The 13,350-nt window shown below is 43.3% G+C and overlaps 1 protein-coding gene across 1 annotated transcript; it reads right to left on the bottom strand.

The window, feature by feature from the left end:
• Positions 1–11,524: 11,524 nt before the first annotated feature.
• On the bottom strand, positions 11,525–13,181 carry LOC100539311 (ribonuclease P protein subunit p29-like; the record flags this gene model as incomplete). Its single annotated transcript, XM_010717976.3, has 4 exons — positions 11,525–11,908; positions 12,408–12,509; positions 12,825–12,886; positions 13,084–13,181. Coding segments are annotated over 4 exons (399 nt in total), but the record flags the coding sequence as incomplete, so codon positions are not given.
• Between the last annotated feature and the right edge of the window lie 169 nt (positions 13,182–13,350).

The following is a 13,350-nucleotide window of genomic DNA, read 5'->3' as shown; positions in this document are numbered from 1 at the left end:
TGGGGCGGCGGCGGGGCTCTTTGTGCCGGGCGGCTTCGGGCTCGTGGGGCTCCGTCAGAGAGGCTGGCATATAGCTGAGGTGCTCGCTCTAATAGCTCTTCTATTTCTAATGGGCACTGATGGACCTGTCAAAGTATTAGAAATGTGGTTTTTTTCCCCACATCCTCATTCTCTCAGGCAGCGGTAGCACGGGCAGCTCGCCGGCAGCTCGGGGCCGAAGCGCTCGCAGTGCCGCGTTCCGCACGGCCGCGCTCCAAGCGCCGATGCTGCGGCAGTGCCGGGCCCGGGGCTGCAGGCGATGAGGGGCGGCTGTGGGTCACAACGCCTCCGGGCTGAGGGGGGGCGGAGCGGCGGCAGGACGGATTAGCAGCCTTTGGTGTCGTTATCTGATCCGTCGCCTCCGCCGTTTGCTCTGAAGCCGCTCGCTTAGCGGTAGCAGAACTGTCGTGCCCGGCTGGGGTGCAGTGATTTCAGAGCAAGTAAAGGGAACTGCAGCTGCTCGGCTCGGTCAGCCCGAGGTGAGCTCTGCGGGGGAGAAAATGCCTCGTTATCATCACACACCGGCAAAGTTACCTCTGTGCTGCGCTCTGTGCGAGCGGTGTGCGTGGAGGGATGAGCGTCGTGTCATCTGGCTGCAGGTGCAGTCAGCCCTGTGGTACACATCTGTGAGTCTGTGCTGTGTCTCGGCACTGTGTGCTTCAAACATGCCGTGCTTCCAAGTCTGGCAGTGCACAAATCGCAGAGCCGTGCTTGGTTCCATCGGTACGGATCCAAACTGAAAATATTTCCAAAAAATTACAAGCTCAAATACACTGAAAGCACTGGCAGCAAACTGGCTGCTGGGACCTGGTGGCTCCTCTCTGCCGAGGACAGGAGTGCCCACTTGTTGGCTTGTTCCTCAGGGCCCAGCTGCAAGGAGATTGCCAGCGATGAAAATATTGCTGAGAGCAGCCGTGAGACTTGCTTGCTCCCATCCCCTTTGTGTTGGGAAGCGACATACAAGAGAGGTGCTTTTGTTTGTACAGCAGCATGGCTGTGTGGTACGTGAGCAGCCGCTGATGTACAGCCCAGCTCAGGTCTCCCTGCAGCAAAAGCTGTGCTGTGCAAGGAGCACAAAAACACTATAACACTATTCCATGCAGATTCTAAACTATCAAGTTTGCATCATAAAGGACCTTGCATTTGCTGTGCCTTGTCCTTCCCTGCTCAATCTTCAGCTGTGTTTCTCTGATCGTGCACATGCGGTGCTGTATGCAGCCTTTAGGAAGAGCTGGTGTGCTGAACAACCAAAAGTAACCAAAGAGGTCTGTGGCACAGTCTGAATGTAAATGCTGTGTACATCATACATCATAATGAATTGCTCTTTGGTAGGTTGTAGGAAAAAGAAAGAAAGACATCTGTGGTTGTCACTGTGATGAGAAGTGTTTCAAAGTCATTTTGTCTACACTGGTGTTTGTGTTGAGCTTTGGCAATTCTCTGCACATCTTGGTGCCGTGAAGTTATGAGGTATTTTCCTTGCTCCTTAATATTCAGTGATGAATAATGGTGGTGAAACAAGTAGTGGGAATGAAGGATGCTAAGGATCTTCCTGCTAAGCCAGTTTTGGCTTAATAGCTTTCTCTCTTCGCAGTAGTCTGTAATTGTAATCACAGAAGTGGTTAGAAGGTCTGATCCAAAGCTTGGCAAGAGTTCTGATTTCAGTGGAGTCTTGGATCAGCGTGTAATATGTAATTCTATTTATAGCCACCTTCTTGACTGTAAAATACGGAGGGTATTTTATTTTTAAAATCTTCTTTATACGATGTCATCAGTGTGTGTCGTTCTGCATGGTACTGAGGTCTGATGGAACTTGAAATTTAAAGCCATGAGCAAACCAGATGCACCAGCATCCTCCTGCAGGGCCAGGAGCAGAGCAGGCAGCAGGTGGGTCTCAGTGGGAAGAAGCAGCAGTGATGGAGAAGCTGCAGTGGCCAGGTGCACTTCACTCACAGCGCAGATCTGCATCCCATCCCTGCCCGTCCTGTGACACCTCTGGCTGCTTCCAAATGAGTTCTTGGGTTTACAGCAGCGAGAGCACTTTGTAGCTGTAGAAGTGAGTGTAACAAGCAAGGAAGCAAGGAGTTGTATTGTTTCAGTAGAGAAGTTTCTTTTATCCAGGTTACTTAGGCTCAGTTTTTTGGGGGGGTTGCATTGCTAACTGTGCTTGCTTTCACTCTTAACAGGGTGCGTGCTGGATCGGACATTGTGAGTCCCCAGGTTTCACAGAGGAGCTGCCCAGAAGAGAACTCACAGCAGAGAAGATTGCTCTGTTCTGTGGAGCTGCAAGGGTGAGTACCAGCAATGAGAGGGCAGTAAGCTGGGCGTGCTGCCCTGTTGCTGTTTGTGTGTAGTGTTCACCCAGTGATTGGAGCAGGTCTAGTGTTCTAGTGTGAAAAAGGATGAAAGAGGAGGGTTAAAAAGAGGTGAAGTAAGAGTGTGAAATGCCAGAACCATGAAACAGAGCGGGTGTTTGGTGTGGAGAGAGGTGTGATATTGGAGAAGAAACATGTGAAATTGATGAAGAAAAGAGAGATGTCTAAAACAGCATTTTGCAGCACGCTTCGAGGGAGTACTGCATTTTTGGGTTTGACTGTCCTTCCTTAGCAATATAATTCTATGCACGTTGTCCATTTGAACTCTTCTCCTAGTATTCTTGTTCTGTTTGAACAGTGATCTCATATTCACTGTGTGCTTTTATTGCACAAGATAAACCATGGTGAACAATTAGGTGTTTCAAACAGTAAACTTATGTAGATAAGGCATTTCAAATATTAAAATGGAGAAAAAGCAGAGGGAACAAGAGTGTGATGATCATCAGTTAATTTAAAAAGATGTAGATGTGTTCACCTATGATTGATAAGTCAAAGACACACAAAGAGTTTCATTCAGAAACCCTGCTTTGTGAGTGCATATAGCTTCTATTTATGTGATGAACGTGCTTTGGTCGCTTTCCTTTGGAAAACTCCTTTGGAACTGCTGCCCAAGCTGAGTGTGTGTGTTGCTCTGAAGGAGAAAATCATCTCTTTATGAGACGATCCGTGCCTTGCCCCACATCAGTGCCATTTGTGCAGGAAAGGAGCTGTCGTGGTTGCCTGGGGCGTCTGAGGAAGTTGTGTGCACTGAGTGCATACTGCAAAGAGTTCTGTGAAAAGAGAAGGAAAAAAATATGAAGGAAAAAGTAAGGAAATATAGTTTCTCTTTGTGTTCTTCAAATAAAAGGGAAAATCAGAAATGCAGTGTGTTTTTTCAAGGTGTTGTGCTGATACGGTGGAAAGAGCATGTTTCAGCTTGGCTGGGATCTCTGCCCATTGGCATGTTGGATCTTGAAGTGGAAAGGTGCTGAGCTGAAGGAGGAGCCCCAGGGATTTCTTATGAGATGGAAGGCTTATCTGCTTTTAGGTAATGTCTCGCTGATGAGGTTGTGCAGGGTAGGAAGTGTGACACTGGTCAGAATGCGGACGATGTGTGAGAAGGGTCTCACTCTAAGTGTGAAAGTTGTTGCCCACTTGAGAAACCAGAGGGGTTTTTTGTGATAGGGGTGTGCAGGAGTTGTCCATATGCATGAGCTACCATCCTGCCTTTTTGGGAGTGGTGGGTACCTGCAAGAGTTAACGTTTCCCGAGATGTCTCTTTTTCTGGTATAATGAGATCTGCAGAAGGCCTTATTTTTTTTACTTTTAGTTTTTTTTTTTTGGGGGGGGGTAGGGGGAGGGTTCTTCCAGAATGAAATACTTTGACCCTAACCTCAGTCCTGAAAAGCAATTAAGGGGAGGCAAAGGAAGGCAATGCAGTTTGGCTCTGTAACTTTTGGGCCGTCTGAATTCATTAGCTTCGGAGCCCCCCCAGGTGCTTCAGCCTGTAGCTCCTCCTGCACCCAACCTGGGAGACTCTCTTACCACTACCGCATGCATTAGCCTTCATTAATACAATTAGCATAATATCAGATAGGATTCATTATTCCCTACAAAAAGATAAAGCCAGTAATACGTATCTCAGAATCAAATTCCTTAGCGCCCTGTCTTGGGATTGCTTTATTTTGGAGTTGTTTGCCTCTTTATATCCTTCCATCCCCTAGAAAAAAAGAAAGCCACTTAATTGTAAAACTGTTTGGGTCAGAGAAATGCGCGGAGATGATTCTTCACGCATGCTAAAGAGGTGAATTGATCTATGGGACCCACGCGGCTCAGACACCACTCAACAGTAGGAACTGTGAACTTCATCTTCTTCAAGCACAAAAGCTACTTAGTTTCCCCATGTTGAAGACTTTTTATAATAGCAATAAGACAACTCTAGAGAGAACCATCTAATATTAACTCCGGGGAGTAATCATCTAATCACAATCTGGGGGTGATTTGAAGCACTCATCTGGACCAAATGCCTCACAACACCCCAGGAGTGGTTTTATTGCATGGTAGCAGTACCCCATTGAGCCTTATTGCTTAATTAAAAACAAATTCCCAAGTAATTTTTTTGCCTTTCCATAAAAACACAGTAGTACATAGCATGTATAAAACATCCATTAAATGATGGTAGATGCAAATTTACATTGTGAGATACAGTGCTTTTCTTTACCACTTGGGGTTGAAGTTAAATGTAAAACCATTTCCTATAATCTGCGCACTGCTGCGTTTAGAGAGGAATAAATATGGAAAGAGAAGTTCATCGTAGGATGCCTTGTTTTTATTAAGTGATATGTTTGGTCTCCTTACAAAGCAGTTTGGTTTCCCGTCCATCTTACAAACACAGCAGTCTACCAGCAGCATGGCCTTTGCTGCCTCCTCCTGCAGGCTGCCTCAGCTCGCAGTCCTCTGCCAGTGCACATCTGCAGTAGGAATCCCAATTTCTCTTTGGGGTTTCTGTTTCTTTCTGAGCAGAGAGAGCGGGAGTAGTGCAGGTGACATATCTGGAATGCATCCAGCATACTGTACAGATGCTGCCCCCATGTCCTTTGTGGGTTTTAACACTAGCGGGTTTTTAACACTTGTGGGTTAAGCCTAGTAGACGTGGTAGAGCCACTTGTGGTTTTGCAGCACAGCTGAACTCCGACTGCACGAGGCTGCTAGGGCTCCACCTCCCACAGTTTTACTGGACTTGCTGCTACAGCTGTGTCTTCTCTGCAGGAGGGCCAGGTGGAGAGGTGGAAGGGCAGGAAAGTCGTTTTTGTACTGCTTCAGGATCTCAACCTACACCTACAAAGTGCTTTCATAGCCTCAAAGTGATCTCCAGATGTCACGTTCCCCAAGGATTCCAAGTGTTGTCCATGTTTTACAGGCAGAAGCAGTAAGTCCAAGGTTTTATGTGATGGTGTGAATGCCACAGATGTGTCAGTATGACTTTTTCTTCATTAAAAAGCACCCAGTGCCTTTAATTGGTGAAGATGTGTCTGCAAGTACACTTGTTTTGAACAAAAGCTGAGTATTAGTGGTAGCTATTACTCTAGTTGTCCTCGTGCCAAAGCCTTCTTGTGGCACCACAAACTCTGGATGGAGGCTGACACTTGGATCAGTCTCACCTGCTGTGGGCTCTGCACAGTGCTGCATGCTCCTTTCTGCCTTTCCCCATCAGGCGGTGGTTCCCTGGGGCTGGTGGGAGCTGAAGCTGCGTGCTGTGCAAGTCTTGCTGACAGCAGTTTGCAGCATCCAGGGCTCATGCTAAAGAGGCAGCCTGCTTTGTCCTGTATTTAGGTTTTGTAGAAAATAATTACCTTTATCATTTGGTGAACGTGTTGCTAGAACACGTCTTGTTACAGAGATGTTAAGCGTTGTGGTGGAGGATTTGTTAAAAAGAGGTTGTGGCATTGAAGTGGTGAAAAGAATGAAAGTAAAGATTACTGCTGCTTCTGCTGCCTGAGATTAGTGAGGACAGTGCATAGTGTAACAAAGTCTGTGTATTTAATCTGATCTGCAGCAATGTGTGACAGTGCTGGGTCAGGAAGGGATGTGAGAGGGCCTGACAGTGTTCTTGAACAACACCCATTTTTACCTGGCAGACCTGGGTTTATTAGGGATGCCGTTACCGTGCTGTGATCTGACAGCCTAGAGCTGCTCATACAGCTGACATGGAGCACGTACCAATAACAGGAAGCCCAAATAAGTTTAATACCTTCAGCAAAGAGTTTCTTGTCCCCTCAGCGTCACATCACTTACAAATGCTCATTGCATCTTATCATACCATGAAGGTGGCTCAGTGCAGTGGGACAAAGGTGCACTGTTGGCTAAGGGGCTTTGCCAGCTCCGTACTGCCCTGCCGGCCAGCAGCTCCCACAGGCACTGCTGCAGCCCCACAGTGAGGGTGAGAGGAGAGCTGCCCTGGAGCAGCACCCGAGGAGCGTTGTTGCAGTATCTCCTGCTTCTCTTTTTGCAAGTAGGTAGCAGAACAGGAGGGCTGTTGGCCTGCATTACACTGAGCGGAACCAGCTGTGCCCAGCCTTGCTGGCACCTGGTCACGCTGCACGTCTCACTGCATGGCAGCAGCAGCTGAAGGGTTTGCAGAGCACTCTCCTCACCTGTTCTCTCATCTGAGCATACACTTTTAAACTTTAGGACACAATAAACATATTGACATGTATTGGCCTTTAACAAGATGAAGAGTTAAGAATTTTACATGGATGGTTCTGGGATGTATATGACTTCTTCATAGAATATATTTTTTTTGTGGGGGAAATGAAAGGCATGGTATTTTAGCAGTTGAAAATGCCTATCTTAGTTTGGTTCTATTTCCTGATGACATTTTGGCACCGAAAGCAATTTAGGAAACATATCTGCAATAAGTAAAAAGCAGGTGTTACAGAAACATCAGAGGAAGGCAGCTGTCATAGGGTAAGGAATGTACCGGGTTAGCTGTATACATATGCACGGTAAAAAACGCAAGTTCATGTAAGGTGAGGGAGCGGTTTCTGAGCACTGTGTGCTTCATGGACAGTTTTTCAGAGCAGAGGGAGAAAAAATCCCTTTAAAACTGTGAGCATCTGGCTCCATCTGCTGGTAGCAAAGCAAAATACGTCGTTCTGGGCCTAGAGGGAGGTGAGGTTTGTGTTTAAGATAGCTGCAGCAAAACCCAGCCAAAACCCAACAATCATACTAACAAATTAAGTGCCTGCGCCTCAGAACCGTGCCCCTGCCCTGCACTTATCTTCCAGCCTCATCCCGTTTCATTTCATTGGTGGCTCCAAGCGTTGATGTCTGGGGGTTGTTGTAAAGATACCGTAGGAGTAGCGCCTTGTGCTGAAACTAAGTAAGCAAATACTGCAAGCTTCTTTTATTGGGAAGTACAAAACAACAAATTCTGCCTGGAGTGTGTTTGATAAACCAGATCTTTCATAGACATCTGGAGATTGTGTTTGCAAATCCCCAGCCAGCTCTTTTTGTAGTCATTGTTACCGTCATTCAGGTTAATTCCTCCACTTTTTACTTGCTAAAACACGTGGTACTTTATGGCTGAAGAGAGTGGAACAGAAGTTCTTTTAAAGCCCTTCCTGGAAGTTTGCTATTTGGAGAAACAAATGTCAGATCACTCACCCTAGCTCAGAACTGCTGCTCTGAAAATGCAGCTGTGAAAAGAGATTACTTGGATACTAGATTAAGAATAATGCAGCAATAGAGGCCTAAAATAGCATGTGGAACAAGTACACTTTTAGCCTTTCCTGCAAAGACTTGCCTAAAAAATACTGAATTCCAAGCGAGAATACTCATGCCAAGTTTTAGAATCTCATTTGAATTTTTACAGCAGTTATAATCTCTGACATACAACCTTGGAAGTGGGGTCTCATAACAGAAATGCCGTGTCCCTTGACACCAGAAAGGAGATGCTGTGGCAGGCTGCAATTCTGGAAAAGTTTACAGGGCTGGTTTATGTCTGCATAACATCACCTACACGGCACTGAGATTTTCTTTCCTTTCTCCTCCATATTTCTATGCAGAAAAAATAGAAGTTGCCAAGAGCCCGGGCTGCAAAAAGATCCCACTTGCCAGTGCTTTTTCTCCTCTCATTATCATACGCTTGCAATCAAACTCTAATTTCTGAAATAAAAAACCTCCAGGATTCTTTATTGGGACTATTAAACCTTCAATCTTCATTATTTAGGATGGCTACTTACCTTTGCTCAATGAAGTCATAATGCAACTGCTCCGTGGAATGGCTACTGTGGCAGGGGGTAGATTCTCCTTCGTGTAAAATAATGGGCTGTGAGTGAGACATAACTATCATTTACATTAATTAGGCAGCCATATAATGGGGTGTTCAATAGCTATTACATCGTTTAAATTCTTCGGTGAGCACCTCAGCCACCCAAGAACTATGCAGCTGAACATCTTCGAGCCCATAATACTAAAATAAGCCTTTAGAGGAAACACCGTGTTGCACAAAAATTCATAAAAAGAAAAAAATTGAAACATTCGTATTTATGGGATTATTTTAAGTTTTACAGAAAATGCACAGTTAATTTCATTTCTCCCTCCCCAAAAAAGCCCACAATCCTGTTAGGTGGGATTGGTTCTGGGGCTGTTGCTGTGAGTTTGTTAAAGACAGCCAAGGAGCTTGTATTGAGAGGTCTTCACTGACAGCTGGCCCCCAGCACAGGAGCAGCTTTCCTTAACCATCCCATTACAGACCTGGGGCCATGGGCCTGCAGAAGTGTGTATGTATGTCATAAAGCCAGGAGGTCATTCTGAGAGCTGAAAGAAACAAGGCTGAATTTATTAACTAATGTGCCAGGAAGAGATTTGTATTGATAGACCTATAGTGCAAATCTTCAACGTGCTGATCAGCCGCCTGTGGGCGGTGGTTATCAGATCGGTCAGTATCTAAGATGAAAAATGACACGTTTTAAATCAGTTTTGTTGGTCAAGTGTTAGTAGAATAGGTCCTAACAGAATGAAAAATGAGTGGCTTGGAAACAAATGGTTGTCTGGGGAGTAGGGCAGGACAGACCTCGATGTTTAGGTTGTGACTTTTCCTTCAAGTGACCTGGTTCAAAACTTTCGGTCATGTTACTCTAGTCAGTAGTATACTCATTTCTCTTCTTAATGATTGTAAGGTAGCAAGCCTTATCTAATAGCAGGCAGCAGAGCTTCTTAGTGGGTGTAGCTCTTAATTCAGTGCTAATTGTTGCTGAGATTTCTTGCTGCAGTCCCTATCTACAGCTGTGCAGCCCAGGTGTCAGAACGGTCTGTAAGTAGAGCACTGGGTGCTGCTGGCTCTGCAGCCCAGGTGTGGCTGCTCCTCTCAGCTGCAGTGGGTGCCTGATCCCACACATGTGAAAATATTTTTCACATTTGTTAATTAATTTAATTAAATCAGAATGCTGAGGGAGGCTTCTGTCTTAACAAAGCAATACCTATTCATCAAACACTGGGAAATGTGGCTCAGAATAGAAATGACAGAATCAACAAAGGGGAACATGAGGCAAAGGTGGATCAAACCTCTGTGAAATTCCGTGGAACTGCTCATTGCTACCATGTAATCTGGAATTGTATTTCTTAGCAAGGTACTTAAGACCGTGGTTTGGTCACCACTGAAGGATGAAAAGATTTGTAAATCCAGTTTTTCTTTCTGCTTAAGAAAACATATGAAGGTGAACATTTGTTACGTAGGTCAGCTACTGCGCTTTACCCACTGAGGCCTCCTGTGCTCCCTTGCTGACCTCAGGAGTCAGGAGGCAATCAATACAGCTGGGATAAGAGGAACGGCTGAGGAAGGTTGGTCTTTCAGAGCACTCAGGTGTTTGCCATATTGAGAAATCTTGTTGCCTAGGAGAGCAATTGTTGGGCACTGGTCTCAGCTGTGCTGTGCAGATTTGTTACATAGTGCTGGTGGGCACTGGACACCTCATTCTCTGCTGACATGTAGGCTGGGGAAGGTTACAGGGATGATGGTGCTAAAAAGAAGAGCTAATGTGTTGCTGAAGTCTTATACTTGCATCCCAAGGTAAGATCACTGCAGAATCAGTGAGAAATTAATTATGGAAATGTTATCGTGTAGTGAGGGAGCATTATGAATAGCAGGAGCCAGGGATAAACCCTCCTGCAGGGTAGGGTGGGAGAAGCTGCAGTAGGAGCAATAAGGTGACTGAAACCTTTTCTTAAACAACCTACATTTGGATGTTTAGAACGCCTTAATAAGGCAAAGACGCCTCTTCAGGTTTGTAGCAACAGCAGTAAAGGTTTCCTGAATGCTTTGGCTGTTCAGATCTCTTGTTAGGCTTCGTTTCATCTAAGTACCTCAGAGACCTCTGAACACCTCTTCAGCACTATTCACTGTAAATAATTATTTCCTTACCATTGCTTATTGAAAGGGACTGCTAAGCAGCATGTCTTCTGGTCACTGAAGTAACATTTAGAAAAATGTAAATAGCAACAGCTATGGAAAATGCTTTTGTGTTTGTGTGCACACGTGGCAGAATACGGTATGTCCTTTGCAGCACAACGAAATAGAATTGTGCCTAATTCCAATTTGTATGTCATTGCCATTAACGATGTCTAGTTAAGACATCTATTAAAGGTCTTTAATGTTAATTAACAGGACTATGCCAATAAAGTTCCATTAGCTTCCCTCTATTAATTTAATATTATAGGCATTTAACAGATGTCTTAATTAGATATTGCACTGATAGCTATAAGCAAAATGAAAATGAAGCCTTTGTCCTGCAGGGAAAGTTTCTACTATCACTTAAGCTTTCTGCCAATTTGTTGGTATTTCCTTGTGGATTCTCACAGAGAACTTTGAGAGGAATAGTGCTTAAAGGGGAGATAGCTGGGGTGTAACAACTTGAACGCTCAACTAAGTGCCTGTTAACTTTAAAAGGACTCGTGAACAAAATCCAAGTCCTTGTTTAGCAATTATGAGTAACTACAAGCTCAGAAGAGATCATGATTTCTGTCTGTGAGGCATTATCCTGTTTTAAGCACCTATGGGTTAAGAGATGTCTCCATTCTTCAAATGCAAAGTGTTCAGATAAAAGTTTCACCTCCATTTCACTTCTTGTGTGTTAGCATTTTAACCATTACCCCAAACAATGTATTTTTCCATTTGTGTAGACAATTCTATGAAAAAAGTACAAACAGTTCCAGACTGAGAGCATTACTGACAGTGGTATTTATCAGTCCTTGCAAGTTGGATACTAAAACATTCCCTAGTATTTAGTGGAAGACAATCCAGAAAGCATTATTGATACTCATAAAATGCATTCTCATTGCTCTGTCAGGAAATGATACCTTTTGCAGCACAGAACACCTTTGTTGCTGATTTAGTACACGTGAAAGACATTTTTATCCAATGCCCTCAGTAGAAGGTCTTTCAGAGTAGCACAGATGTAGCTGAACAGGCAAAGATGGTAATCCAGGAACAATTACAGAAAAAAGTTACCAGCTGCAGTCTCCTTATACAGTAAGATAGGCAGATAGAGCCCAGTTCATACAGAAGGCATTAGTAACACCTGTCAAAAAGTGCAGATATTCATTGTATAAAGTCAAAATTGAAACAAGCCAGGTAATCAGTACTAATCACAAGTTTAATAAAAAGCAGAACATTACACACAATTTACAAAAAGATGCAATTAAGACTCCAGCAGTTTGACAGGCCGCTTTAAAGACAAGAGAAACCAGTCATTCTTCAGTATGAAGAAAAACTTAAAAATTTCTACTAGTTAACTGTATTTTCAGTCTGCCAGAAAACCTGTTTATTAAACTGCAGGAAAACAGCAAACATCTTAAGTTTCCTTTTGATTTGCTATGAAGTCATAGGTCAATAGTTCCTTTCAACTTGAACTTCTTTGCAGACCGCTCACTTGCTCGAAGCTGGAACTTGCTCCCATAGATGTAGGAAATGAATCCATCAGTCTCCAAGCTAAATACGTTGTTAATTTTGGGAACAACTGTAAATGCAGAAGAAATTAGCAAGAAGCAGACAAATTCAAGCCCCCACTCTGAATAAATACTGGTGCACCAGGGAATACTATTTGCATCCAGGCTTCAGGTTTGTAACATTTCCAGTTTTCATACTGTAGAATGAGAAATACAACCTAAGCCTGTACATTTAAAACCAAAACTGCTAGAATTTAGTCCTCTTTCGCAAGCACGCATTAAGTATTGCTGAGAACAATCTACAGTGAATCAGGTGAACAAGCCATGTGCATAATCATGTTGGAAATCACTGGAAGTGTGTTTTTTTTTTTTAAAGTTACTTCTAAAATATATTTTTGGTACGTTATTGGGCTTTCTGTGGTAGGTAAAAGACATTAGCTTTTGCCACTACGCAAAGAATTATATATAAGCAGTGGTAAAGAACAGCTCATACGTTTGCTAAGAAGTATAATATTTGATAGATTTTTAGTTACTCACATTATAACAAGCACTGAAAAAGATTTTGCATACCTTTTAATTTGTTGTCTTTAGTAATAATTTTGAAGACGTGTTTAAATTCCTGTAGAATTATTCCTGTTATCCCAACATAAGATGGGCACTTTGACTTTGTGACTGAAAGAATAAGAGCATGCAGGTGTTAGAATAAATTCAGGTGCAGTTTGCTTACTGTTCCACTGTTGCCTCATGATTTTAGAAGCTTGTTTTAGTAGTCTGAAGTAATGCAATTATAGTGATAACTGGTAGACTTGTAGTTAATCTTTGCAATAAGAGCAGTTAAAATTAAGTTGTGCTGGTAAATGGATAAAGATTCCAACACAATCACAGTTATGTGACTCTAGAGTTGATACTGAAAGGAATTCGTTGCTCTCCTTTGTTTCAGGTGCTCACTGAATTTCAGATAACTTTGTAGAATAAAGCAAACAATACCTGTAACAACTGCTCCATGGAGGTCAGCTTTCAGCAGTTTGCTCTGAACCATCTGTGGTTGCCTTGAAGGGTGGGATCAGAGAAGAAAAATACATGGAAAAGTGCGTTTATAAAGTGTGACTGGGATACTGAAATAATGGTCAAAGCTTACAGAAATAGTATATAGTCCTTATTAAATAGACACTTATTAAACAATCGAGTTACTACTTGAAATATCTTAAAATTGGTGGTGGTTGGATCAGTAGATATCTCAACTTACGCATCTGGTTTAAGTCCATAACAGAGGTCTCTGATATATTGTTTCCAGAGTTCATGTAGTGGTAGAAAGAGTTCGTATCTGCAGTTAGAAGGCAAACATTATACAATAACTTGGTTATAAAAAGCATTGCTTACTAAAACCATCTATAGAGTTAAGACTAACAAATACAAATATTATCATCTGCACTGATCACTTGGTAAACCAGTCTGAGCAACAAGTTGTTTTTTTATTATAAAAAAGCTGAATATGCTTCTATCAAGCCGGGGG

The sequence above is a fragment of the Meleagris gallopavo genome, chromosome 13 (genome assembly GCF_000146605.3).
Source record: "Meleagris gallopavo isolate NT-WF06-2002-E0010 breed Aviagen turkey brand Nicholas breeding stock chromosome 13, Turkey_5.1, whole genome shotgun sequence".
NCBI classification, from domain to species: Eukaryota; Metazoa; Chordata; class Aves; order Galliformes; family Phasianidae; genus Meleagris; species Meleagris gallopavo.
This window is presented reverse-complemented; position numbering and strand designations above follow the sequence as displayed.